General features: G+C 43.3%; 1 protein-coding gene across 1 annotated transcript in view; it reads left to right on the top strand.

The window, feature by feature from the left end:
* PDE10A (phosphodiesterase 10A) overlaps nt 1-26,822 on the top strand; it is a 266,943-nt gene that overhangs the window by 150,158 nt on the left and 89,963 nt on the right. Inside the window, exon 3 of the mRNA XM_068985211.1 lies at nt 10,912-10,940. Within this exon, the coding sequence (XP_068841312.1) occupies nt 10,912-10,940 (29 nt within the window). The remainder of the gene's footprint in view (nt 1-10,911; nt 10,941-26,822) is intronic.

The raw sequence follows: 26,822 nt of genomic DNA, 5'->3' as shown, positions 1-26,822 counted from the left end.
CTTATGCTGGCTCAGCCAGGTGATAAATTTTCCGGAATGTTATGATCCACTTGATATCGAAGTTGGTCGCTTGACATCAGCCATGGGTTAAGTATTGACTCCACAGAAGCCCGCAAATGCTACAAATCAGAGTTTTACTTACTTTCCTTCAGAGCTGATCACCATTTCCTTACGGAGCACTGAACTCCGTATCAGTCTACCAATGTGAGGTCACCAAGCTTGGAATTAAGAAGAGATAAACAGTAGTGCGCCGTACATCGTGTTTCTGTCTCAGATGCAGTAGGCATGGCCTCCAGGGGGCAGATCATAGTAAAGTGTCATGCAATGGTTAGAGAATGGTGCGTTTCCAATATTTATTACCTTTAAAATGCTTGTTTATGTAATTAGGTTTTTAATAATGACAATTTTAACAACCAGCTTGCAAAATTCTAGAAAACTTAATAATTGGTTCTTTCAAGCCTGTACAAGCTGATTTTAGTACATCATAGGAATATTTCTACCACAGAGATTGGAAAATGCTACAAATTAGAGCGTACTTTCCCACAGGAGTCATTTGTTGAACATTCACCAGCTTATCACTGGAGATAAGCCCTACAGTGATTCTGAGGTCCTCTGAAAATCAATGAAAGTTTTAGAGGTTCAGTTATCCTGGGTCCCTGCCTGCAAAGTAATATGAAAATTAGCCTCGTGCCCCTCCCACTATAAAAGAGTTAGCCTACAGCTGGTGGTCTGTTCAGGTCTGGAAGAAGCGTGTTCGTTCCACTCCTGAGAATGTTCTTTGTCCTGTGTGCTAGACAATACGAGAGGCTGGGCTTTAGACTTAGAACACGCACGATCTGCCTGTAACAGACCCAGGCCATGAGGCAAGTGACTTTGCTTCTGGTGCCATATGACCTGGCATATCCTGTGATGGAGATGGATCAGTGATGAGAAAGACAGAGTTACCCGAGGGAGTGGGGAGGACTTGCCTGGACCTGAGGTCACTCATCTGGGATGTCTGCTGGTGACCTTTGCTTTCTGCTGATGTTAAATACACAAGTTTCACGGCAGTGGCCTGCTACATTAAGGACATCCTTAAACTAAAGTGACTTTTTTTTTTTTCTATGAGTCTGTGAGAGCTTTAAAAATGTTATTCAACACTTAGAATATTTCATTACTATTTGTGCTTGTATATTACACAAAGATATTCATATATTTTGCTAGTGTATGGCACACACAAAAATGACAATGACTGCTAGTGCAACTTGGAGTCATTGCTTTGACCTGGGCCAGCCACAAGCAGGTTTACGAAAACAAGTGTCAATCCAGTCGTTCCCGGATACAGGATGACACTCTGAACTCTTGGTTCAGCATCACTCACATTTGTTGTCCCGTATTCAAATGAAAGGTCTTTGATGACTCTTATGTATTAATTTCAGACAAATATCACGAAAATAATGACAGCAGCCACATCTATAGTTCATTCACTGTAAAGCACAATTACAGTTTTGAAGATGTTTGCGACTGTCTGAGTCCTTGGGCTGACTTCTCACGCAGCAGGCACCCGGCAGTGCCCCCTGAACATTTTATCACTTTCTCAGCCACTGTGGGTGCTTCTCTAGTCAATCCGGTAACATTAACTTACCCTCAAGTCAGTGGCTGTGATGCTTCTAGTATGAAAAGCTATTACAAGCAATTTGGGGCTTTTAAAGAGGGCACCATGTCTACATTTAAAATATTCAATTCTTTTCTCTTTATATACTGAATGAAGGTGAAGGTGAAGTCGCTCAGTCGTGTCCGACTCTTTGTGACCCCATGGACTGTAGCCTACCAGGCTCCTCCGTCCAGGGGATTCTCCAGGCAAGAATACTGGAGTGGGTTGCCATTTCCTTCTCCAGAGGATCTTCCCGACCCAGGGTTCGAACCCAGGTCTCCCACATTGCAGGCAGACGCTTTAACCTCTGAGCCACCACCAGGGAAACCTATATACTGAATGATTGGTCTCAAAATAACCTTGCAACTTAACTGGAACCACAGTACTGTTGGCAAAAGTTCTGTTGCATAAGGCGGGATAAGGTAAATTATTAAAGCCAAAAGAGTGATCTTTTATCCTATTTTTTTTTTCTTATTTACAGTTTCACTTTGTTCCTTTGGAGTAGATTCCTCCTACCCATGAGTCGGAGAATCTTCTCATAAGTCAGTTTCATCTTTTTCAGTGTCTTTAGACATAAACAGTGCAGCTGTAGGTTGAGAGGATGAGTCAGCTAAGCTCCCCTTTTAAAGGCTAAAGACCTATCCTTAAATATAAGAAAATGTACTATGTATGAATTTTGGTTTTAGGATAAAAAAATTAAAATATTAAATTCTAAATAATAATAGTTTGGGGTGAAGTGTACATTTTTCTGTGTCTGTGTAGGTGCAAAGAACTTTGGAATCCAAAGTAGCTCTTTATCAGGTGCTGTTGAAGTTGCAGAGGCTGGATCAGGGGTGAACAAGGGCGGCAAACGCAAGTGCTGCACCGCTGAGAACATGAATAGCCTCTGGAGGCTCACACACTGACATCTTAAAGCAGTGACCTTAAAACATTTTAGAAGATATTCGGATACAATGGATGCATTCCGTGTACTTTAGGAGCATTATGTAGTCTCTGAAAAATACAACATATATTTGTGGAAAAATAAGAAATAGGTGAGTTGGATTTTAGTGTTATTATGAAAATAGTTTACTCATGAACCCTCTGCATGGTCTCTGGGATGCCAGAGGCCTCTGGACCACATGTTGATAATTGCTGTCACTCAGTGAAAATGATGACTTTGAAATCAAAGCTGGACTTCCACCTATGAGTGAGTGAAGAAGGTAGCAAAGTCTTTCCTTGAGAAGCAGTTATCAATTGGACAGTAATGGACAAAACCAGCCACTTTAGTCTCGAATGTCAACCAATGGCATACAGCAATTCGAGAGACATTCATAATTTGAAAACTGTGACCTTCAGTCTTCAGATAAATTCAGGTAAGAGGCATGGCTATTCATCATGTTATGGTCTGGAGCTTCTTCTGCTGTGCCCTGTCCCCGGTTGGAGCAGAGGTTCTGACAGCTTCTCTACAAGTTGAAAGGGTTCACTCAACTGGGAGGCGCCACCATCTTTGGAGCTTTGGAGGCCAGTGAGTAGGGGAGGGCTGGTGAGTGGGGGAGGGCTGGCAAATCTCAGGCTGTGCCAGCCTGAGATCTCGGTGAAACTGAGGCAGACACGCTCCTGACTGAGGACACTCACACGTTCCTGGAGAAGCTTCTGCTGGTCCCCCTTGGAAAGGGCCCAGACAACATAGAACTGGAGAAGACCTGAAGAAGGTTTGGATTCTGGGCATTGTCCCCTTCTGATGGACAGATCCATCAGCAGTTGATGGAGAATGCAAAACTTCCTGTTAGAAACTAGACATCTTGAATAAAGCAGACTCCTGGAAAGATCAAATCACCAAAACTGACATAACAAGAAATAGACCATCTAAGCAGGTCTTAGTAATTGAACGGATTTCCGCAGCCCAGAGCTTGCCCTTCCATGGCTGCACTGACGGATCGGATCAGGTGTTGTAAATGGAGTTACTACCGATCCTTCTCCAACTCTTTTCGGAAAGAGGGCAGGGAGAAAAACTTCCCAGCTCCTTCTCTGAGTCATGTATTAACCTGATAAGAAAACCAGACTGAAACATCACAAGACAAGTCTCCCTTGAACATACATGCAATAACCCCTAAATAAAATCAGGAAACCAAATCCAGTAACATATTAAAAATATGATATGGTATGACCCTGTATGAATACCATTTGTTTAATATCAGTAAATCAATTATTTAAACTTGTTAGAGTTAACACAATTATCTTAATACAGAAAAAGGTTTTGACAGAATTCAATATCCATTCATGATGAAAACTGTCAGAGAATTAGGAGAAGTGAACTGTTAACTTGAGCAGTACAAAACAGGACGTATCTAGGTTTAAGTGGAAGAACTAAATCTTTTTTCCACAGATACATGATCCTGGATGTGGAAAAATTTCAAATGTTCCACAGAAAACTGCTAAAATTAATGAATGTGTGAGCAAGGTCTCAGGATACAAGGACTAATACAGAAAAAAAAGGTCAAGATGCAAAAATCAGTCCCATTTCTATCTACTAGAAAGGAAAGTCAGAAACTAAGAAAATAGTTTTATTCATAATAGCCTCAAAAAATTAAAAAGCTTAGGAATAAATTTAGCAAAGAAACACAAATTTCATACACTGAAATCTATAAATCTTGCTGAGAGGGAGGAAAGAAAAGTCTGAATAAATGGAGACAGATGTCATGTTCATGGGTTGGGAGAATCAGTATTGCCAGGGTGACAGTTCTCCCCAAATTAATCTATATATTCAATGCATTACCTCTCAAAATCCAGGGGGGATTTTTAATACAAATTGAGAGGTTGATTGTAAAAGGTAAAGGACCTAAAAGAGCCATAATAATTACAAAAGTAAAGTTCAGTTTTGAGGAGTTACATTACTTAGTTTCAGAACTTACTGTCCTAATGGTATTTCAGCTCTGTTGTCCTGCCTTACAGATAGGTCAGCGCAGCAGAATTCAGAGTCCAGGCAAAACCCTCACGTGATCAAATGATTTTCAACAAAGTTGTTGGAACAGTTCCTTAGAAGGAAGCATAGTTGTTATCGAACAATTGGATATCCAGATGCAATATTTAAAAATACCCTTTCCTCACATTATAAACTAAAATTAATTTAATAGATCATATATCTAATTGTAAGAGCTAAAATTTTGAAATTCCTAGACAAAATAGGAAAAAAAAAATTCATGATCTTGGGTGGGCCAAAGAGTTATTTTATATAATAACTAAAGCAGGATCCTTAAAAAAAATTATTTTGGAAAAACAGACTTCATTAAAAACATATCTAGAATATATAAAGATTTGTTAAACTCAGTAAGAAGATAGACAGCTCAATGTGTAAACAGACAACAGATTTGGATATGCATTATCCCAGAGAAGCATGCAAATGACCGGTAAGTCTTCTCAACATCATTAGCTATTGGGGAACGCAGCGAGATGTTGTATACTCACCAAGTATGAAAGAAAAATGACACTGTCCAGTATTGATGACGATGAAGATAAACTGGTGTCTGTGCAATTCACTTTTGTAAAAGTAAAATGGTAATGGTGCTTTGGAAAACAATTGATCAGTTTCTAAGAAGGTTAAACTTACTTTATTAATACTCATCAAATCTACTCCTAAGTGTCTATCCAAGAGAAAGGAAAGTGTGTCCATACAAAAGATATGTATCCAGTAGTTCCTAGGGGGCATTGTTCAGAATAGCTCCAAATCAAAAACAATTGAAATGTCTATTTGCTGGTAAATGGCTAAAAACAAATGTGATATACCCATATAACAGGACTACCGTTCGATAGTAAGAAGGAATACTGATACATGCTCTAACATGGATGAACCTCAAAATATTGTGCTAGTGGAAGAAGCCAGATACAGCGAGTTCTGTACTGTGTGATTCCACTTACTTGAAATGCCCGGGAAAGGTGAGTCTGTGAGGACAGAGAGACGGCCCTGATGTGACTGGCTGCGGTGGGAACAGCGATCGAATGTAACGGGGGATAAGGGGACTTGAGGGGGTGGAGTGTCTAAACTGGATTGGTGAGAGCCCGTCACACGTCTGTAAATCGACTGGAATCACTGAGTTGTATACCTATTATGGGTTAATTTTATGGCATGTAAATTGGGCTTTAGTAAAACTGCTAATGAAAAGTTAGTATCACTGCATGTGTCTTAAAGTAGCTACTTTTAAACACACTGACTATATTTTTACAAACATTTCTTAGAGAAAATGTGAGCTAAATTTGTTCACAGATCTACATTTTAAGATGTAGATTTACAGATGACCACTAGGCCTGTTGAGGGGAAAGGTGAGGTTCTTTTGTTAAAAGCATTGTTTAGTCTACTGACCTATATTTAGTTTCTCCTTATTTGCCTAAAGATTTAATGACGGAAGATGGCTAGAAGATTTAGAGAAATGATTGTCCTGCTAGCCATTCATTCACTCATGGCGGATAACAATGGAATAAAAAAGAATAGTAATCTAACAGGAAATAAAATTTTTCATTTCCTCCTAAAATACTGGGGAGATGTTGTGTTTTATATATTTAATGCACTTGTCTACAAATATCAAGATTTAGTATTTTATCATCATACAGTATTAAAACCACCTATCAAAATCTTTTGTCATTTTTTCTTCTTCTTGTAACATTAGTGAACATCACATTTTCCTTCTAAGTTGACGATAAGAAAATTATCATGATATTAGTTGCCATTTTGGCTTCAAACCTCCAGGTTATTTTTATATTAATATCTGTGTTTCCATTTCTACAGCCTTGAAGGTATGGTTGTGAGGGTTTATATTTTGTAATGTTCATTTCATTTGTTTACTCACTTTAACTCCTATCAACATTTTATGAAAATATTTTCTGATAAATTAGAAGAGCTCATGATGTCACATATGGATGGATTCTTTGACCTATCCTAGACAGTTGCTTAAATTTTGTATCCAGTGTAACTGTGGCTTCAGTCTGTTATACGAGATACTGATTTCATTTTTTCTGTACTTTTGATGCTGTTGTTGCTCAGTTGCTAAGTCACATCCGACTCTGCGACCCCGTGGACTGCAGCACGCCAGGCTTCCCTGTCCTCCTCTCTCTCCCACGTTTGCTCACACTCACGTGCATTGACTCGGTGGTGCCATCCAAGCACCTCATCCTCTGTTGTCCCGTTCTCCTCCTGTCCTCAATCAGCATGAGGGTCTTTTCCAATGAGTACTTAACTCAAAAATAAGTACTTGCTGGAAGGTGTACTTACTGGGATATTCTCCAGGAAATTTTTTGCTGCATGGGCTATTTTTTCTAAGGCTTTAAAAAATCATTAAAATGATGTTTAGATTGAAGATGGGTTCTTCTTGTCTTAAAAAAAATTTTTCTCTTTAACAAGCATCAATATTCCCTTTCTGAAATTGCTTAAATTTTTTTCTTGTTTGTTCATCCCGTTAGAAATTAAGTCTTTAAGAACAAGGATAAATGCCCGGCACATAATGGATCCGTAGTGCACATTTGTTGAGTAAACAAACGTTTGCAGAAACCCAGTACCACATAAAAATTCAGTGTCTGCTGTTGTGAACGTTTTGGTTGCTCACTTGATGGTCACGAAGGACTCAAAATCTGGCCTCCATGTCCATTTCCTTCCTTGTCGTGGCTCCTTATCCTTTCATATCTAAGTGAGCGCCCTGGCCGCTCGGTCAGGAGTGTGCACCGGGGGTGCAGCGTCGTCCCGGAGTGGTGGGTTCATGGGACGGTCTAGGTCGGGGCCCGGGCCCTCCACTGGCCGGCGGCCTGTTCGCGACTTGGTCGCCAAGCGGGAGGCCACCTATGGGCCGAGAGAAGCTTGGCCTGGCGTCTGCCACGGCTCCCATCGTCGCCTGGCCCGGCGTCACGCCCTCCCCGTCCAGGGAAGGACAGCGTCCTTGGGGGCCACCGCTCTTCGGTTCCCGTTTTATTCCTTCGGCGGCATTGGGCCTTCGCTGTGGGGCTCGTTCCCCAACCAGGGGCCACGGAGTCAGCCTCCAGGGGCCACCGGGGAAGCCCCCAAGTCAGGGGCTTTGTTACTTTGCAATTGTTCTTGTGGAAAGAAAATTATTTCTCAGTGTCAAATTATGTGGATAGGATGTTGCTTCACTTCAGACTTAGAGGCCATCAAAGGCAGTCAGACGTCTTGCCCAGGGTTGCAACAGCACATGAGCGGCCGCCGGCTCCCGAGCCCTGCGCGCGCTGAGCCTCCAGCCGAGCTGCCTCTGGGGCGCCCCCCTCCGGCCGCCCCACCGCGCAGCACTCACCCAGGCAGGCAGTGTCTTCAGGGTGCTGACCCTTTCCTTGGGCAAGAGAGCTCGATGGAACTTCCAAATACAGGAAGCCAGTTTCCCTTATCCTAACCAGTTCACTGCGCTGATTAATCCCCTCAGCTGAATTGCTGAATTCCCTAAATATAATGCATTTGACATTCACTTAGCAGAAACTGATTGGCTTCCGAGTCAGAAGAAGAGGTAGAAGAGACAGTCTTAAATCTGTACACAAGGTAAAAAAGCCAGATGTTAAGATATAGAGAGCATTTTTCTTTCACATACTTTAGACTGTCCATCAAAACAAAAGAGGAGTTGGTTTGTATAAGTGCTTATCAGCAGAGTATCCTTTGCACGCTCAAGTTGGAGAAGCACTCGGCAAAACTGAAGGAGAAAGCAAAGGGGACGTTTATATACAGACGTCTGGACGTTCGAGCTCTTCCTCCCTTGAACTGACTTCCGAGTCGTGGTGATGATTGGACAGTGGATGGCCCCAGAGCGTCGCAGCCTGGACGCTCCACTTAGTGCCTCAATCAGCTTGTGCGCATGACCGCCACCTGCCATCGCCCGTGCGTTAATCACGCTTCACTTTTCACCCGCCCCCCGCCGTTTACTGAACTTCTTCGATAAAAATCTAACAGAGTTAGAAACGTATTGGTCTCTGCAACTTTATAATCTTAGTTTGTTGTGATGATTAAATCAAATAGTTCCATCTTCAGAGAGCTTTAGAAAAGAATAAGAGGTTAGGAGTTAAGGAATAAGTGAATTTTTTAAATTAAGTGACTTCAGTATATAAGATAAACTCCATGTTTTCCCTATAACATGGTTACATTTTACGGAAATCAGATGCAATATTCAAATCATTATGGAACAAATATAACAAATATATAAGAAATATGTGATAACATAGTAATACAAGAATACCTACTGTTTACTGAACATCTACTATCTGCTAGTTCCAAGCTTGCTAATTTTGAAAAAGTCCCCAAGTAAAGGCAATATGCATGCATGCGAAGTCTCTTCAGTTGTGTCTGACTCTTTGTGACCCTATGGACTGCAGCCTGCCAGGCTCTTCTGTTCATGGGATTCTTCAAGCAAGAATACTAGAATGGGTTGCTATGCTCTCCTCCAGGGAATCTTCCCAACCCAGGGATCTAACCTGACAGTCTTGTATCTCTTGCATTAGCAGGTGGGTTCTTTACCACTAGTACCACCTGGGAAGCCCTTTGATGTCTAATTTACTATAAATTCTGAAGCATCCAAAGGGCATGATCAGTTCAGTTCAGTTCAGTTCAGTCACTCAGTCATGTCTGATTCTTTGCGACCCCATGGACTGCAGCATGCCAGGCTTTCCTGTCCATCACCAACTCCCGGAGCATGCTCAAACTCATGTCCATTGAATCGGTGATGCCATCCAACCATATCATCGTCTGTTGTCCCCTTTTCCTCCCACCTTCAATCTTTCCCAGCATCAGGGTCTTTTCCAATGAGTCAGTTCTTTGCATCAGGTGGTCCAAAGTATTGGAGCTTCAGCTTCAACCTCAGTCCTTCCAATGAATATTCAGGACTGATTTCCTTTAGGATGGACTGGTTGGATCTCCTTGCAGTCCAAGGGACTCTCAAGAGTCTTCTCCAGCACCACAGTTCAAAAGCATCAATTCTTCGGCATTCAGCTTTCTTTATAGTCCAACTCTCACATCCATAACTGACTACTGGAATGATAGATAGCGATAGATGGAATATTTTTGAAAGATAAACTGGGTGGGTGAATGTGTGTGTGTGTGTGTTTGTGTGTGTATACATGATTTCCAGGGCAGATACTGAATTCAGGGATCAGCTTCAAGGCGACTGGTTGATAAGTACTTTGGGACTATACTTAATATTATTTGTGGAAATGGGTGGTAAGCTGTAAATCTGAAAAAGATTAGAAACGAGGAAACACCAGGACTCAGTGGTTTAGTTAATAAGGACGTTGAAGGAGAAAGAAGAATCGGTGCCCTGTCTGGACCTGTGCGACACGCCTTTGTCAGTGTTCAGGTGGATGAGGCTGTGCTTTGGTGTAACATAGAACATGTCAGAAACTTGGTGTGCTAAGTGTGTGCTGACAGTGATAGTAAGACAGGGTTTCCTTGCTAAACAAGGCACAAGAAGCCAGCAGCACTAAATTAAAGGCTGCCTCCCAGTGAGGGGTCTGGAGAGGGGTCTCCAGCCCCCAGCCCCATCCGCTGGAAGGACCACATCTTCCTGTGGGTCAGAACTAGTTCCCGGGCACGGGGTGCTCACAGCCGGTGGACCTAAAGTGGTGTCTTGGCCGGTTCATTTCTCATACCCTGTTGGTTACACAGGCATAGTCTGGCCATGTAGCCAGCCTCGCAGGGAGAGCCCGTCAGAGGGCCCCACCTAGACCAGGACAACGTGTCAGCCTTAATTTACCAGCAAGCAGTGCTGCCCTGCTGGTAGAGACAAGCCCGCCGCCTCCCGGGCCCATGGTGCAGAGCAGCCTGTTGGTGGGGGTGGTCTGTGCCTTCACCAGGCCGTGCAGACACAGGTCTCATTTCAGCAAACGCGAGATGCTGGCGTCAGCCCTGGCAGCATGAGTGCTAATGGCCTTTTGAGACATCCATGTGGATTGTGTCATTCAGAATATTGCCAATACTACAATCCCATTTTTAGTATATATATTGGATAAAATACAGTGTAGCCATATTTTCAGGCAATACTATTTGAGAATCTCTAAAAAGGTAATCATGAAAATGATTAACAAGCTGTTGTGTTATTTCATTTCCCTCCAAAATTGCTACATACATACATCCAACTCTAAATATACTATGTTTTTTTACCTTACAGAGTTTTAAAACCAAATTTTTAGATATCACAAGAGGAAGGATTGCAAATAGCCTTCTGGTTTATAGAGAGTGAACGACATGTTCTATGTTTTTCAGAAACTACCTAGAGCTTCTAACGTTATGCTTTTTCTTCCTCCCTCCCTTCTTCATCCCCCAGATGAATCAGCTCCTAAGGAAGTCAGCAGGGTAAGTAATGTGAATATAGTTTTTTTTACTACAATGTAGAAAGTATGTTCTTTTGCATATTTTTTCAGTGCTCTTAACATGCTAAAGTGTTAGAAAAATAATTACAAAAACTGAGTGCCCTCTCCAAAGTGTCACTCGTGAGCCTGGAGTGAAGCCAGTGGTGGGGAGAGGTGTAAAAGCAGAGGGCTCAAACTGATTACAGCGAGCAGATGCGCCCCGCGTGGCCTGCACGTGCTCAAGGAGTTTTCTGCTGCCAACAGTCAGAGACTGAGAGAGTGCTTGTTAAGATGGGATTTCTGGCTTCTCTTGAAACACCGTAAGATGAGGCAGCACCTCCGTGGAGTTCGCAGGTTGTGACAGTTGCTCCGGCCACCCCCTGGTAGTCCCCTGCTAAGTGGCTTCGTGCTGCCTGGCTGACCCTGCCTGGGAGTTCATGCACCTACATTCTGGGAGAGCAAAAGGTGACTCCGCCTGGATCAAGGACGTGACATCTTCAGTACTTTCACAAATGTTAAATACACTGTTTTCACACCCAAGAGAAATGCTTTAAGAGAGTTAGCAAATTTAAGAGCTGTTACAAAATGATAATTCTGTGATTACACATAAAGTGAACCTTAATTCTGTATCCTGTTGACAGATAAAGATCTTAACAGGTGGAGTCAGTGTGGAAAATAATCGGTCAGAATTATACCTGATACAGCTTTGTGTAAGCGATCACTCTATCATACGATAGAAACTGAAGTGCTGTTCATCAGAGTCATGTATTCAGATGCATTCCTTTATTCTGTATTATCTGAAGAAATGAATCTTTAAAATGACCAGGGCTATTGCTGGAGACCGGGCAGGGTTCCCCCTGCCCATAGCAACCTAACAGACTTAAGATTCTGGAAGTCTCAAGTTTTCCTGGATATGGCACTATTAGCTTCGCATCTTCTGGGCTCACAGTTGGAACGTTCCCAAGTCTGAGTGTTTCAGCGTATATCAGGGGCAGAGAGATCAGAGTGGAATTTTTACAGCTACGGAGAGCAGCAGAAATGGCTGAAAGCAATGTGTGAGGGTGACAGAGGGTCCTCACAAGGGGACCTGGACTGTCATGAGATACTGAGGTGTGGATATTGGCAAAGCCACTCTCTCAGAGCTCCAAGGTGCTTCCACCTGTTTATACATCAAGGACAGTAGGGAAAAAGGTGCAATACAACTTACCCATCACATTCTTGTTTTAGAATAGCTTTCATTCATAGTGAATCCCTAACCTCAGTTTAGCCTTTAGAGGCCTGGAAAGATTTTAAGTATTGTTGTTCTGAAGGGAAGTGGGAAAGAGATGCCCCAAGAGGTGATTCCAACCCGCCCGTATATCTTCCTTCCATCCTGTTCTGTTGGCAGCAAAGTGGACAGCGGTCCTCCTGCTGCCCTGCTGATGTCCCTGCACTAACTCCGTTCACCCGTTTAGTGGGCTACCTTGCATCGCTTCCAGTGTCCCCCAGTTTAAAGCTTTTGTACCAGTGTCTTTCATCAGTGAATTTGGTGCTACAGTCCACGCTTTCAGTTATTCTTGCCAGGCTCTATTTGGGGAAAATAGCTGTGTGAACAAAGAGGAGTCCTTTTGATTGAATGCATCTTTGCATAGTTTAATTTTGCAAAATATCGCCACCAGGCATTGTGGGTGCAGATGGCAGTGTATGTCTTATAGCAGTGCCTCCTGTCTGGTGAGCAGAGAGGAGACGCAGACGACATCGCGTGCTGTCTCTAAGGCCGTGAGAAGTGATGAGCGGCTGTACATAGTGCTTTTCTTCTTTGCTATTATTTTATAAGATTCTCCTATTTTATGCCAGATTTAGAGGCATGCATCTCCAGCTGAGAAGTGCTAAATACACGAGCTGCTGATCTAAACCAGCGTCGGTTGCCAGGATCTTTACGTTGTTTTTTTTTTGTTTTTTGTTTTTTTTTTCCTGAATGTACTCCAGATCTCGGTCAGTTCTGATATTCAGAATTTGCCTTATAAAATGGCATACCAATGTTTTATGTTAAAGTGAGACTTAGAAATACCTTGTGCAACCTTGGAGATCAAACTAGTCAGTCCATCCTAAAGGAAATCAGTCCTGAATATTCATTGGAAGGACTGATGCTAAAGCTGAAACTCCAAAGCTTTAGCTACCTGATGTGAAGAACTGACTCATTGGAAAAGACGCTGATGCTGGGAAAGACTGAGGGCAAGAGGAGAAGGGGACGACAGAGGATGAGATGGTTGGATGGCGTCACCGACTCGATGGACATGAGATTGAGCAGGCTCTGGGAGATGGTGAATTACAGGGAAGCCTGGCGTGCTGCAGTCCACGGAGTTGCAAGGAGCTGGACACATCTTAGTGCCTGAACAATGAATGACAAAATGTTTGGTTGAATTTACTAGTAAAGCTGCCAGGTCCAGGGCTTTTCGTGGTCAGGTTATTTTTCTTTTGATTCAATCTCCTACTAGTTATGAGTCTCTTCAGATTTTCTTTTTCTTCCCTGTTTAATCTTGGTGTGCTTTATATATCTCAGTTCAGTTCACTCGCTCAGTCGTGTCCGACTCTTTGTGACCCCATGGACTGCAGCACGCCAGGCCTCCCTGTCCATCACCGACTCCCAGAGCTTACTCAAACTCATGTCCATCAAATCAATGATGCCATCCAACCAATATCAAAACTAACCAAGTTCTGGAGTTTATTTAGAACAACAACAAGAAAAAACTTACAGATTCTGGCAACTGACACTCATCTAGGTCATCAGCTCATGTATTTAGCACTTCTCAAGTTACATTTCTAGGAGACAGTGAAGGACAGGTGCCGGGGTCCAGCCCCGGTGGATCCAGGGAATTCGAAGGGTGGACGGCGTTGGCGTGGAAAGACTTGTTTATTTATTAATATAAGATTAGATTAAGAAACTGTAGTGCAGTAGGAAGATTAAGTGGAGAAAGAGGGCTGAATAGCTTGGTTTACGCGGAAGACCAATAAAATTCCAGACAAGGAATTTGCACCATCTACGTTGGGCCACCGGTGCCCGCTTGAATATCTAAGGGTGCCTCGCCTTAAGCTCCCTATCGCGCGGATCTTAATAACCAGGGCAAATAAGTAGACCTGGAGAGCCTCCGCGCCCCAGATGGAAATTCAGCCTGAAATTAAAGTAAAGAGCAGAGGGAAGAAAAGGGAGAGAAAAAGAGAGAGAGAGAGAGACACGGGGGGAGCCAGATTCCCAAGAAACCAGGCCGAGACTAGTCCGAGAAACTGGTCTGAGAATCTGGTCCGAGAATCTGGTCCCGTCCTTTATTGTTCAGAAGGCCTTTTATACTTTTGATAAAACATGGAGATCAATGGGTAACACAAAGTTATGCAGCGTTAGCAGTCCAGACTCTTATCAAAACCAGGCTTTTCTCTCTGCATACCTAATTGTATACACAAGTCTTAGGTAATTTACATCATCTTCCAGCCAAAAGGGCCAATTTAACATTTTACAGCCTTTTTTCTGATAAGGGTTTGTCAACCACAAGACTTATTTGTGTTGATTTTCCCAAGGTCTGGTGCCACTCTCAGAAAGCACTAAATAAAGTTACATTCTTACACAGCAAGGATACAGCAACTTATAACAAGTAGAGGGAGTACAGTGATTTACAGCAGAAGAGAAGCAATTAACTCAAAAGTCTAGTGTTGCTAACATCAAAACTACTATGTATCTTTTTCTACATCCTGCTTACATTAACATCCTTCCAGGTGCCTAAAAGATAAAGAATAAGGAGGTCTGGCAGCAATCCTTGAGTCAACAGTGAAAACCCTCTACCAATATAATTTTTAACTCTTTAGAAAAGGCTCTGTATCTTTAAGATGCTTTTAAGCTTTGTGCCTCCCGCGGTTGGGGGGCTGTAAGCAATTCACAAGCTGTAAGAGGTCTGGGGAACCTGTTAGGCAGGCTAGAGAGCTATCAGAGGGGTTTAACTGAAACATCCCTTTCAAATGCAGAAGACTAAAACCCTGAATTGACTTTTTCCCAGAGAATACCAGAAAAGCAGAAAAGCAGAGCACAAAAGCCGGCAGATTTTTGTTGGGGTACATGCTTAGGAATTTCCAGAGGGGTCCCTGAAGTCTGAGCACGCCTTGCGTATGTCAGCTTCCTTCCTCATGACCTTGTCACGGGCGGGATTCCTCACACTGGCTCCCGGCAGACAGGAAAGGCTGGAGTGCTGCAGTCCATGGGGTTGCAAAGAGTCAGACACGACTTAGCGACTGAACAACAAGTGCAACCTTTAGGTAGGTGGTGACTGGTCACAGGGCACATCCATTGTTGAGAGCTTGCTCTCCAGGGAGGCAGATTCTTACCCTCCAGGCAGTTCTGATTGTTGTGAGATACTTTGCACTGGGAGCCAAACAGCCTCTCCTGAACTGCTGTCTGCTAGCATTGTTTTGACTTTTGCAGCAACTCAAAAAAGGCTGGCGTGTACAGGCTGCTCCGCATGCTGCTGCTGCTGCTGCTAAGTCGCTTCAGTCATGCCCGACTCTGTGCGACCCCATGGATGGCGGCCCACCAGGCTCCCCCGTCCCTGGGATTCTCCAGGCAAGAACACTGGAGTGGGTTGCCATTGCCTTCTCCAGTACATGAAAGTGAAAAGGGAAAGTGAAGTCGCTCAGTTGTGTCCGACTCTTCGAGACCCCGTGGACTGCAGCCCGCCAGGCTCCTCTGTCCATGGGATTTCCCAGGCAAGAATAGGGAGTGGGTCGCCATTGCCTTCTCCGCTCCAAACGTGAACTCATCAAATAGAGGGACTGCGTTCTGTCTTTCCAAGGGAAACACACTCACTCAGGTTTTTCCCATACGTCTCCTTAGGGTTGGGTGGGCATCTGACAAAGCCTACTGTATTGTCAGTATATTTGTAGAAAGTGGCAGCTCTGGCGCGACATTGTAGACCAACTATGGCTTGACTCTGATAAGACAGGGTAGGCCAGGTAGTTCTTGTCAGCTCCGTGTCTGTAATAGGATTTAGGGAGAATCAGCTTTTCAAAGAAACTCCAGGACATTCATGGTTATTGATCTTTTGGTACACTAAGATGTTTTTGACCTGAAGTCAAGTCAGATCAGTAACACTTCAGTCCTTTCTCCTCCTCTTTCTTCCTCTCTTGCTCCTTCCCTCCCTGCCTCCATCCTCCTCCCTACTTGTATTCCATCGACAAATACTTAGTGAGCATTTACATGCCAGGCATTGCTCTAGGTTCTAGGAATATAGTGCAAAATGGCATCCCAGTTCTCATAGTATGGGAGGCAGTGGTGGAGACAGCTGAAAAATTTTTTAAATGATAAAGACATAGAATAAATAAATACATAGGAGGCAGAATGATCCAATAGAGAGTGATGGTGGACTAGGAGTGGCCCTACTATAGAGGCAAGGCCAGGGGAGAAGACGTGGGGCTGGGGGTTTGAGCGTGTAGCCAGCGATGCCTTGCAGGTAACTGGGAAGACATTACAGGCGGTGCAGGAAGGAGGCATGCTGGGAGCTGGGGGAAGGGCACTGTGGCAGAAGGTGCAGCAAGTGCAAAGGCCCTGGGGCAGGGAGGTCCACGTCACAGAATGCAGTCACGTGGGCCAAAACTGAGAGAGGAGGCGAAGAGCCCTGGTCACAGCCATCGGGACAGGGGGCCTCCAGGGATGTGTGTCAGTCAGAGCTTCTAGTCAGTACAATTAGTCTTTTCTTTTACTATTGTTGTTTTTGATGTAAGTGGCTCCAGCTTATAAATCAGAACGATTTCTGACAAGAAAAGGGAGAGAAAACATCAAGAGAAAAAGAGTATATGGATGCTGAGTACTAGAGTATGACAAATTTAACCAGCTCTAGAATTCTTTGGGGCTTCCCAGGTGGCTCAATGGTAAAGATTCTGCCCGCAGTGCAGGAGATGCAGGCTCGATCCCGGGTCGGCAAGATCCCCTGGAGAAGGAATTGGCAATCCACTCCAGTGTTCTTGCCTGGAAAATTCCATGGAGGAAGGAGAATCCTTGGGTACTGTCTTTACCCCTCAGAATGTTATCAATGTATTTCAGTATAGTCTAATTTTCATTTAGCAGTCTTAGTCTTATGAAATATGTCCTGAAGAAGAATGCTAAGATCTGAGATTACTTGGTGAAAAGACATAAGTATTTTATAATACATACTACAGGTAGATTTAAGGGCCTAGATCTGATAGAGTGCCTGATGAACTATGGACTGAGGTTCGTGACATTGTGCAGGAGACAGGTATCAATACCATCCCCATGGAAAAGAAATGCAAAAAAGCAAAATGGCTGTCTGGGGAGGCCTTACGAATAGCTGTGAAAAGAAGAGAAGCGAAAAGCAAAGGAGAAAAGGAAAGATATAAGCATCTGAATGCAGAGTTCCAAAGGATAGCAAGAAGAGATAAGAAAGCCTTCTTCAGCGATCAATGCAAAGAAATAGAGGAAAACAACAGAATGGGAAAGACTAGAGATCTCTTCAAGAAAATTAGAGATACCAAGGGAACGTTTCATGCAAAGATGGGCTCGATAAGGGACAGAAATGGTATGGACCTAACAGAAGCAGAAGATATTAAGAAGAGGTGGCAAGAATACACGGAAGAACTGTACAAAAAAGATCTTCATGACCCAGATAATCATGATGATGTGATCACTAATCTAGAGCCAGACACCTTAGAAAGTGAAGTCAAGTGGGCCTTAGAAAGCATCACTACAAACAAAGCTAGTGGAGGTGATAGAATTCCAGTTGAGCTGTTTCAAATCCTGAAAGATGATGCTGTGAAAGTGCTGCACTCAATATGCCAGCAAATTTGGAAAACTCAGCAGTGGCCACAGGACGGGAAAAGGTCAGTTTTCATTCCAATTCCAAAGAAAGGAAATGCAAAAGAATGCTCAAACTACTGCACAGTTGCGCTCATCTCACATGCTAGTAAAGTAATGCTCAAAATTCTCCAAGCCAGACTTCAGCTATACGTGAACCGTGAACTCCCTGATGTTCAAGCTGGTTTTAGAAAAGGCAGAGGAACCAGAGATCAAATTGCCAACATCCACTGGATCCTGGAAAAAAGCAAGAGAGTTCCAGAAAACCATCTGTTTCTGCTTTATTGACTATGCCAAAGCCTTTGACTGTGTGGATCACAATAAACTGTGGATAATTCTGAAAGAGATGGGAATACCAGACCACCTAACCTGCCTCTTGAGAAATCTGTATGCAGGTCAGGAAGCAATAGTTAGAACTGGACATGGAACAACAGACTGGTTCCAGATAGGAAAAGGAGTACATCAAGGCTGTATATTGTCACCCTGCTTATTTAACTTCTATGCAGAGTACATCATGAGAAACGCTGGACTGGAAGAATCACAAGCTGGAATCAAGATTGCTGGGAGAAATATCAATAACCTCAGATATGCAGATGACACCACCCTTATGGCAGAAAGTGAAGAGGAGCTAAAAAGCCTCTTGATGAAAGGGAAAGTGGAGAGTGAAAAAGTTGGCTTAAAGCTCACCATTCAGAAAACAAAGATCATGGGATCCAGTCCCATCACTTCATGGGAAATAGATGGGGAAACAGTAGAAACAGTGGCAGACTTTATTTTGGGGGGCTCCAAAATCACTGTAGATGGTGACTGCAGCCATGAAATTAAAAGACGCTTACTCCTTGGAAGAAAAGTTATGACCAACCTAGATAGTATATTCAAAAGCAGAGACATTACTTTGCTGACTAAGATCCGTCTAGTCAAGGCTATGGTTTTTCCTGTGATCATGTATGGATATGAGAGTTGGACTGTGAAGAAAGCTGAGCGCCGAAGAATTGATGCTTTTGAACTGTGGTGTTGGAGAAGACTCTTGAGAGTCCCTTGGACTGCAAGGAGATCCAACCAGTCCATTCTGAAGGAGATCAACCCTGGGATTCCTTTGGAAGGAATGATGCTAAAGCTGAAGCTACAGTACTTTGGCCACCTCATGTGAAGAGTTGACTCATTGGAAAAGACTCTGATGCTGGGAGGGATTGGGGGCAGGAGGAGAAGGGGACGATAGAGGATGAGATGTCTGGATGGCATCACAGACTCGATGGACGTGAGTCTGTGTGAACTCTGGGAGATGGTGATGAACAGGGAGGCCTGGCGTGCTGCGATTCATGGGGTCGCAAAGAGTTGGACATGACTGAGCGACTGAACTGAACTGAACAGGTTGATAAGTTGGTTTATCAAATTATTGTCCCAGTTAAGATTTCATTCTAACCCAATTTAATTAGCAGTCATATCTCTTCTCGTGTGTCAATGGCATGACATTGTTTTACTGTTTTTATTTAAAGGTAATAAACACATTGCCACTTGTTAACTTTGTTTCCTTTCGTGTGAACTGCATCTATGTTTCATGCATGATATATTCAAAAGAACTTCTCTGGAACAGTGTAAATCACACAGATTTGAATTTGTTCTTTGCCAGTCTTTGTCTGGGTGACCTTTTAAAATAACCTTTAAAAACCTGAAATGTAAAATGGGAATAAAATCTACCAAACCTAAGGTATGCAGTCAAAAGAGGATGAAAATGCATAGTCTTTTATTCAGTTTTGGAACACCAAAAATAAAATTTTTAAAAGCAGAGGGAATTAATGAGAAGAAATTAATGGCCCACAATTTAAAATATAGGCTTAATTAATAATGCAAAAGATATTTTCTTAAACAGATCAATAAAGCAGACGGTTTTGGCAATCTTTTCAAGAAATAAGAAAATAGCAAACATTAAGGGATGAAAAAGGGAAGATAACTATAGGCAAAAAGGAGATTATTAATAATTTAATAAGGAATGATATTAATATATACTAATGCATTTGAAAATTTAGACATAATGGCCAATATTAAGGAAATTATAAATTATTAAAGTTTATTGAAGGAAAGTTAAGAAAACTAAATGTCTTGTTAAGCAGTGAAAAAAACTAAAAGTTGGTGAAAGTCCCCTTACAATGCATGATGCCTAAAAGTTTTTACTGGATGATTCCTCCAAACATGAAAAAGGAGAAAATTTCTACATAATATAAAGTATGTATTTCAAAAGCTAAGAAGATAATTTATCTCAAGAGGGAAGTTTATTCCTAAAACAAAAATTAAAACAGTATACAAGATAGAACACATATTGACCAGTGTTACTAGTGCAGACGTAAGTGCGGGAATCTTAAGTAAATATATATAGCAGCACTCCCAGTGCCAAGGGTGGTGACAAGTGGGAGGACAGTGCAGTGATCCTGGGAGAGATGAAGGTGGTGATGATGGAGGTGCGGAGATTTGGTAGACTGAATTCTATACATATTTGGAAAGCAGAGTGAACAAGAACTGCTGATTAATTGAATGCTTGGTATAGAAAAAAAGACCAAAAAGAGAAATGATAGCATTGGGTTTTTGCCTGAGCAGATGGAACGTCAAGGTTGCCAGCACTGAGATGGGAGTGTTTGCCAGAGCAGGGAGCAGGGGTCACCACTGGGTGCTGAGTCTGAGACCTTGAGTAGATTTCTAAGCTGAGATGTTAAGCAGTTAGTTGACTATTTGAGTCTGGAGTTCAGGGGAATGATCTGAGCTAGAGATACAAATTTGAGAAGCCTTAGTAATAATATGGATGATTAAGAACCCCAGCATATAGGATGGTAGTGAAGTGCTGAGACTGCGTGAGCTCACCTAGGAAGTGAGGGTGGTTTGAGAAGAGAGGACCGAAGCCACAGCCGTGGCACAGGGCGTTTGCAAGTCTTCCGCGGGAGAAAGGCCTGTGCAGACTGGACGGAGGAGTCCGTGGGCAGGAGGCGAACCCGGGGCCTATGCCTCCTGGAGTGGAGGAGAAGCTGGGTTCAGACGAAGAGAGCAGTCACTGGTGTGTTCAGTGCTGCCAGCACTTCAGGGAAGTGAAGCCTGAGAGCTGGCGTTTGGATCTGACGGCGTGGAGGCCACGGGCGACTTCAATTAGAGCTGTTCCACTGAGCGATTAGAGTTGGGCAGGGGGGAGGAGAAATTGCAGGCGGCAAATACAAACAATTGTTTTTTGGAGTTTTGCCTTAAAAGAGAGACGAGAAAGTGTGTGGTAGCTAGACAGGGAGTCAGGTGTACTTGACGTGTGACCTTGATTAGTTTAAGGTGCACAGCAGAATGATTCACACACGTGCACACTGTGAAGTGATCGTCGCAATAGCCCTAGTTACCACCAGTCACTGCGTGGTTATGAGCTGCCTCTTCCTGGTGATGAGAACTTGAAGGTCTACCCCCTCAGCAACTTTCAAATATCCAATACAGTCTTGTTAATTACAGTCACTCTGCTGTACATCATAGCCCCGAGACTTGCTTATTTTGTAACTGAAAGTTTGTATCTTTTGACCACTTTCACCCATTTTGCTCACTCCCCACCCCTGAGATATTATTTTGTTTTTAAAATGTTTCATTTTTTTCTTTTTTTAAAAATGGAATAAACAGCAACAAATGCATACCAATGGAAATAATCCAGTGGAGGGAAGACGTGATGATTTGGGTCAGAGGGGCCACTTGGCTGCGGCCACAGTTCTCGAGTCTCAGAGGCCTCCCCCACCTTCTGCAGCCTCCCCAGCGAACTCCAGTCTTCTCCTTCACAAAAGACTCACATTTGTTCACTTTCCGTTTCTTTTCACAGTGTATCATTTTTTAAAAATAATTTTTAATTGGTTATAAGAAAAATATAACCAAAGAAACAAATAGAGGAAGAAACAGAGGAGGAGAAATAAAAACTGGGATCATCAGTACTTTTCTACAAATAAGCAGACTAGCTGGCTGTTAAGCTTCCAGTTATGTGAACCTGAACCTAAGTTGGTCTGCTGCTAAGTCACTTCAGTCGTGTCAGACTCTGTGCGACTCCATAGATGGCAGCCCACCAGGCTCCCCCATCCCTGGCATTCTCCAGGCAAGAACACTGGAGTGGGTTGCCATTTCCTGCTCCAATGCATGAAAGTGAAAAGTGGAAGTGAAGTCGCTCAGTCGTGCCCGACTCTTAGCGACCCCATGGACTGCAGCCTACCAGGCTCCTCCGCCCATGGGATTTTCCAGACAAGAGCACTGGAGTGGGGTGCCATTGCCTTCTCCAGGTTGGTCTTCACTTATGTAAAGTTGACCTTGGAAATAAAACAGTTGTTTTACCAGCAAAGTCCTTTTGTGGGGTGTTTTTTTTTTTTTTTCAGGAATAACAGAGATTTGCAGTTTGGGATAAGCATGCTATAGCAGAAGCTATATGCAAACCTAGACAGAGAAGAGGAATGCTGTCTTATAAAGGAGCAAGGGGAAGCTTGGAAGGGCTGTTGACAAGCACGGAGTCCATTGGAGGAAACTGGGAGTGGGGAGTGTGGTGGCTTTTCATTGGCTGAGCTGTTGCTGGGTGGGAAGAAGCTCTTCCATCCTTTCCCGGGTAGTTAGGTGGTAACGAACCTGCTCCCAGTTGGAGATGCAGGGTAGTCTCTTCCTGTTTGGGGTCTGTGTGAGCGCTCCCTCTTCTGGTCTTACCCATTCGTTTAATAAGGTATCCTAAAAATAAATAAATACAGTATCTTTTCTTCATTTCTACATCTCTTAGGGAAGGATACCTGTCAGTTTTTATTATTAAATTTCATGATAATACAAACCTATTTATCTGATTTTACGTCAATCTTTAGGAAGTTTCAGAGCCATACTATTAAAATGTGGTTCAGTGTTCAGTAAGCGAAGGTGATACACAGATGACTGGAGTAGGCAGTGAAATAGTGAAAGTCGCTCAGTCTTGTCCTACTCTTTGCGACCCCATGGACTATACAGTCCATGTGATTCTCCAGGCCAGAATACTGGAGTGGGTAGCCATTCCCTTTTCCAGGGGATCTTCCCAACCCAGGGATTGAACCCAGGTCTCCTGCATTGTAGGCAGATTCTTTACCAGCTGAGTCACAAGGGAAACCCAAGAATACTGGAGTGGGTGGTCTATCCCTTCTCCAGCGGATCTTCCTGACCCAGGAATCGAACCGGGGTCTCCTGCATTACAGGCGGATTCTTTACCAAGTGAGCTATCAGGGCAGCCCAAGAGAAGGCAGACGCTTCTAGAAATACCTGGAGGAGGTTTTCTTGTTCCCTATGCCCTCCCTCCAGCAGACAGTCATGGGACTCAGGTGCTGTGACCCAGTGGAGAAGCAGACAGAAAGCGTGTCCTCTAAAATCTCCCTAAACGCCAGGCCTCCCTGTCCGTCACCAACTCCAGGAGCCCACCCAAACCCATGTCCATTGTGTTGGTGATGCCATCTAACCATCTCGTCCTCTGTCGTGCCCTTCTCCCCCTGCCCTCTCCCTGGCAGTTCCTGTAATCAGGCTTTGGCTAAGAGGGCCTTTGGACACCTGGATATGACACTTGCAAACGAGGACTGGGAGGACAGGCAGGTCACCGCCCCGTTGATTCTCAGCTTAACTGTAGAACTGAGAAGCCAGAGGAACGGCAGAGATATAATGTTCCAGCCAGGCAAAGTGAAATTGTGGCCTTTTGAATTTGAAATAGCAAACAGCCTAACAAGGATTTAGCCCTGAGGCTGGGAAAGATTGAGGGCAGGGGGAGAAGGGGACGACAGAGGACGAGACAGTTGGATGGCATCACCAACTCAATGGACATGGGTTTGGGTGGACTCCTGGAGTCGGTGACGGACAGGGAGGCCTGGCGTGCTGCAGTCCATGGGGTCGCAAAGAGCTGGACATGACTGAGCGACTGAACTGAACTGAACAAGGATGTCTCACCCTGATGGAAGAATCACCCGCTTTCCCGAGGAATACTGGCTGGAAGCCTGCCAGCAGAGGCTGTGTTTTCCATATGACACAAGGCAAAATAGCTTCAGGCACTCCAACGTGAGTTTTGTGAAACTCAAAGCAAAATTTCTTACAAAGCACAGTATGGTTCGTTTCAGCTAAATTTTGTTTCGCAGCTTTGACGGCTAGTTACTAACTATAGCCACAGAAACCTCGGAAGCCTGTGTGGAGGATCAGTTCTCAGCACCTTGGCTTCTGCAGAGAGTGAGCGGCAGAACGTCTCCCTGAGTAGCTGAGTGCATCAGTCTGCTGTGAGAACGTGTTGCATGCTATTGACATACCGGAAAACGGTGGCTAAAGACAGCGATTTGTCTTCGCTCATGCTAAGGATGAAACCTGTAATCTTAACTATAGACACATAGACCATCTGTCTGTTATAGTTTGTTCCTGATCAGTGATAATAAAATGATATCCGTGATATATAGAAGAACACAGATCCTATTAATCACGGTGATAGTGATTAAACACACTATCAAGCCATTATGATATTTTTTAAATGGGAACCGAACACATTCTTCTTTCACAAGATTCTAAATTGGTACCTGTTTTTTAAGACCATTCTTGGCAACCACAACTCTGTTTTAGAGAGTGTAGATGCTGGAAAATATTAACAGCAGAGAAACTGTATGAAGCTGTTGATCTTAGGATAGTATGTTCTTGGCAACAGAAGGGAAGGAAGAGAAGGAGTGCTAAGTCGCTCAGTCGTGTCCAACTCTTTGCGACCTCATGGACTGTAGCCCGCCAGGCGCCTCTGTCCATGGGATTCTCCAGGCAAGAGTACTGGAGTGGGTGCCATTCGCTTCTCCAGGAGGGGATCTTCCTGACCTAGGGACTGAATCTGCGTCTCTTTAGACTCCTGCACTGGCAGCCAGATTCTTCACCACAGCTGACGCCTGGGAAGCCCAGTCACAGAGTCAGAGGCTAATTAAAGTCCATTGTTTTGGGCACATTTCTTTGTTGTAAGAAGCAAGAACATAGTAATGATCTAGTCAAAGAACAGTTGTGCATAAAATCCAGTTTCTCCTGGATCGTAGTTTATTACGTTAAAGATGGCAACAGAATCATAGTATGTTTCATTTGGGCTTCCCAGGTAGGGCTTCCCTGGTGGCTCAGATGGTAAAGAATCTGCCTGCAATGTAGGAGACTTGTGTTCCATCTCTGGGTTGGAAAGATCCCCTGGAGAAGGGTATGGCAATCTGCTCTAGTATTCTTGACTGGAGAATTCCGTGGACACAGGAGCCTGGCAGGGCTGTAGTCCATGGGATCACACAGAGTTTTACATGACAGAGCACACATTTTTGCCGTAGACATTATCACTGTTTTCTTGTATATTGCTTTCTCCCCACTGGGATTTCAATTCCATGAGTGATAGAGCCTTGTCGGATACTTATATAGTAGTAGTGCTTGACACATTGCTGAGGAAATATTTGTTTAAAAAGACTTATTTACATATTGACATTCACAAATACATCTACTGGGTAAAACACTTAGATATATCTTTTGTTTCTTTAACCTTCTCTTTATTCATCTGCTCTTGATTGGTTAATTTTTTTCTTTTAACAGTCTTAGACATATCAGAAATGTTTACTACATGAGTGATTTGAAGACGTCTTATCTCATGGACTCATTTTCCTAAATTAATTTATCATCATGAAAAGCCCTTTCATCTCTTAGACTTTTTTGCCCTAAATTACATTAGTTAAAGTAGTCCTTTGAAAACTTAAGTATTCTTTAGGAAAGTTAGTTTTTAAAAGATCCCTCTAGTCAAGGCTGTGACTTTTCTAGTAGTCATGTATGGATGTGAGAGTTGGACTATAAAGAAAGCTGAGCGCTGAAGAATTGATGCTTTTGAAGTGTGGTGTTGGAGAAGACACTTGAGAGTCCCTTGGGCTGCAAGGAGATCCAACCAGTCCATCCCAAAGGAAGTCAGTCCTGAATATTCCGTGGAAGGACTGATGTTGAAGCTGAAACTCCAATACTTTGGCCACCTGATGGGAACAGCTGACTCATTTGAAAAGACCCTGATGCTGGGAAAGATTGAAGGCAGGGAGGGGACGACAGAGGATGAGATGGTTGGATGGTATCACCGACTTGATGGACATGAGTTTGAGTGAACTCCAGGAGTTGGTGATGGACAGGGAGGCCTGGTGCGCTGCAGTCCATGGGGTCACAGAGTCAGACATGACTGAGTGACTGAACTGAACTGAACTGAATTGTCCTTATGTTGAGCTGGCGATGTTTTCAAAAGAAAGCCTCCCTCATTTGTAGCATGCTTGCTTTCACCACTTTTAACATGGACTTCCTGCCTTGCCTGAGTGTAACCTGCGGTCATTCTGTCCTCTTGTCCTGGTTGTTGCTCTTTGGCCTTCATCCAGGTTTCTCCATCCTTTGTAGCTTTTTGTAGGATGCTTCCTCTGAACTCCTGAAGTCTTCTGTGGAGGACTCTGAACCAGCTTCACATGCCGCCTGCCCTGTGCACTCAGTTAAGTGCAGGACAAGCTAGGCAGCTTCCCCTTAGTGTCAGGATGAGTGTCTACTAATTCCTTGCTTTCTGTTAAGGATTTTTAAACTTTACAATGGCATTTGCAAAGAGTCAGTGGCGTCTTCTTTCCCAGCTCTTTTTCTCCTCCAGTGCCTCTGAGGCCCACAGGTTTCCTTAACTCTTCATTGTGATTGCCCATGCTTAGAATTCTCCTGCCTGTGGTGTTTGTATGAAATAAATGACCTTTATTTATAATTTATTTTCCTCTAAAATACTCAAATCATTTTGATAACTTTATTCTTAATATGTAACATTGAAAAAGGTTTGCCACTTGCTTGTAAAGTTAAACATACATGTACTTTTCCACCCAGGAATAACCCTCTTAAGTATTTGCCTAGTATAATTTTGTTTCTATATTTTTCTGAGAATTATGCTTTAATTTTTAAAAATCTTATTTTTTATTGAAGTATGGTTGCTACACAATATAAGTTTCAGGTATACAACTTAGTGATTAACATTTTTTAAAGTGGGAGAAGGCAATGGCACCCCACTCCAGTACTCTTGCCTGGAGA

The sequence above is a fragment of the Capricornis sumatraensis genome, chromosome 13 (assembly GCF_032405125.1).
Source record: "Capricornis sumatraensis isolate serow.1 chromosome 13, serow.2, whole genome shotgun sequence".
NCBI classification, from domain to species: domain Eukaryota; kingdom Metazoa; phylum Chordata; class Mammalia; order Artiodactyla; family Bovidae; genus Capricornis; species Capricornis sumatraensis.
Note: the sequence above shows the minus strand (reverse complement) of the source record. Positions and strands in the feature narration are given on the sequence as shown.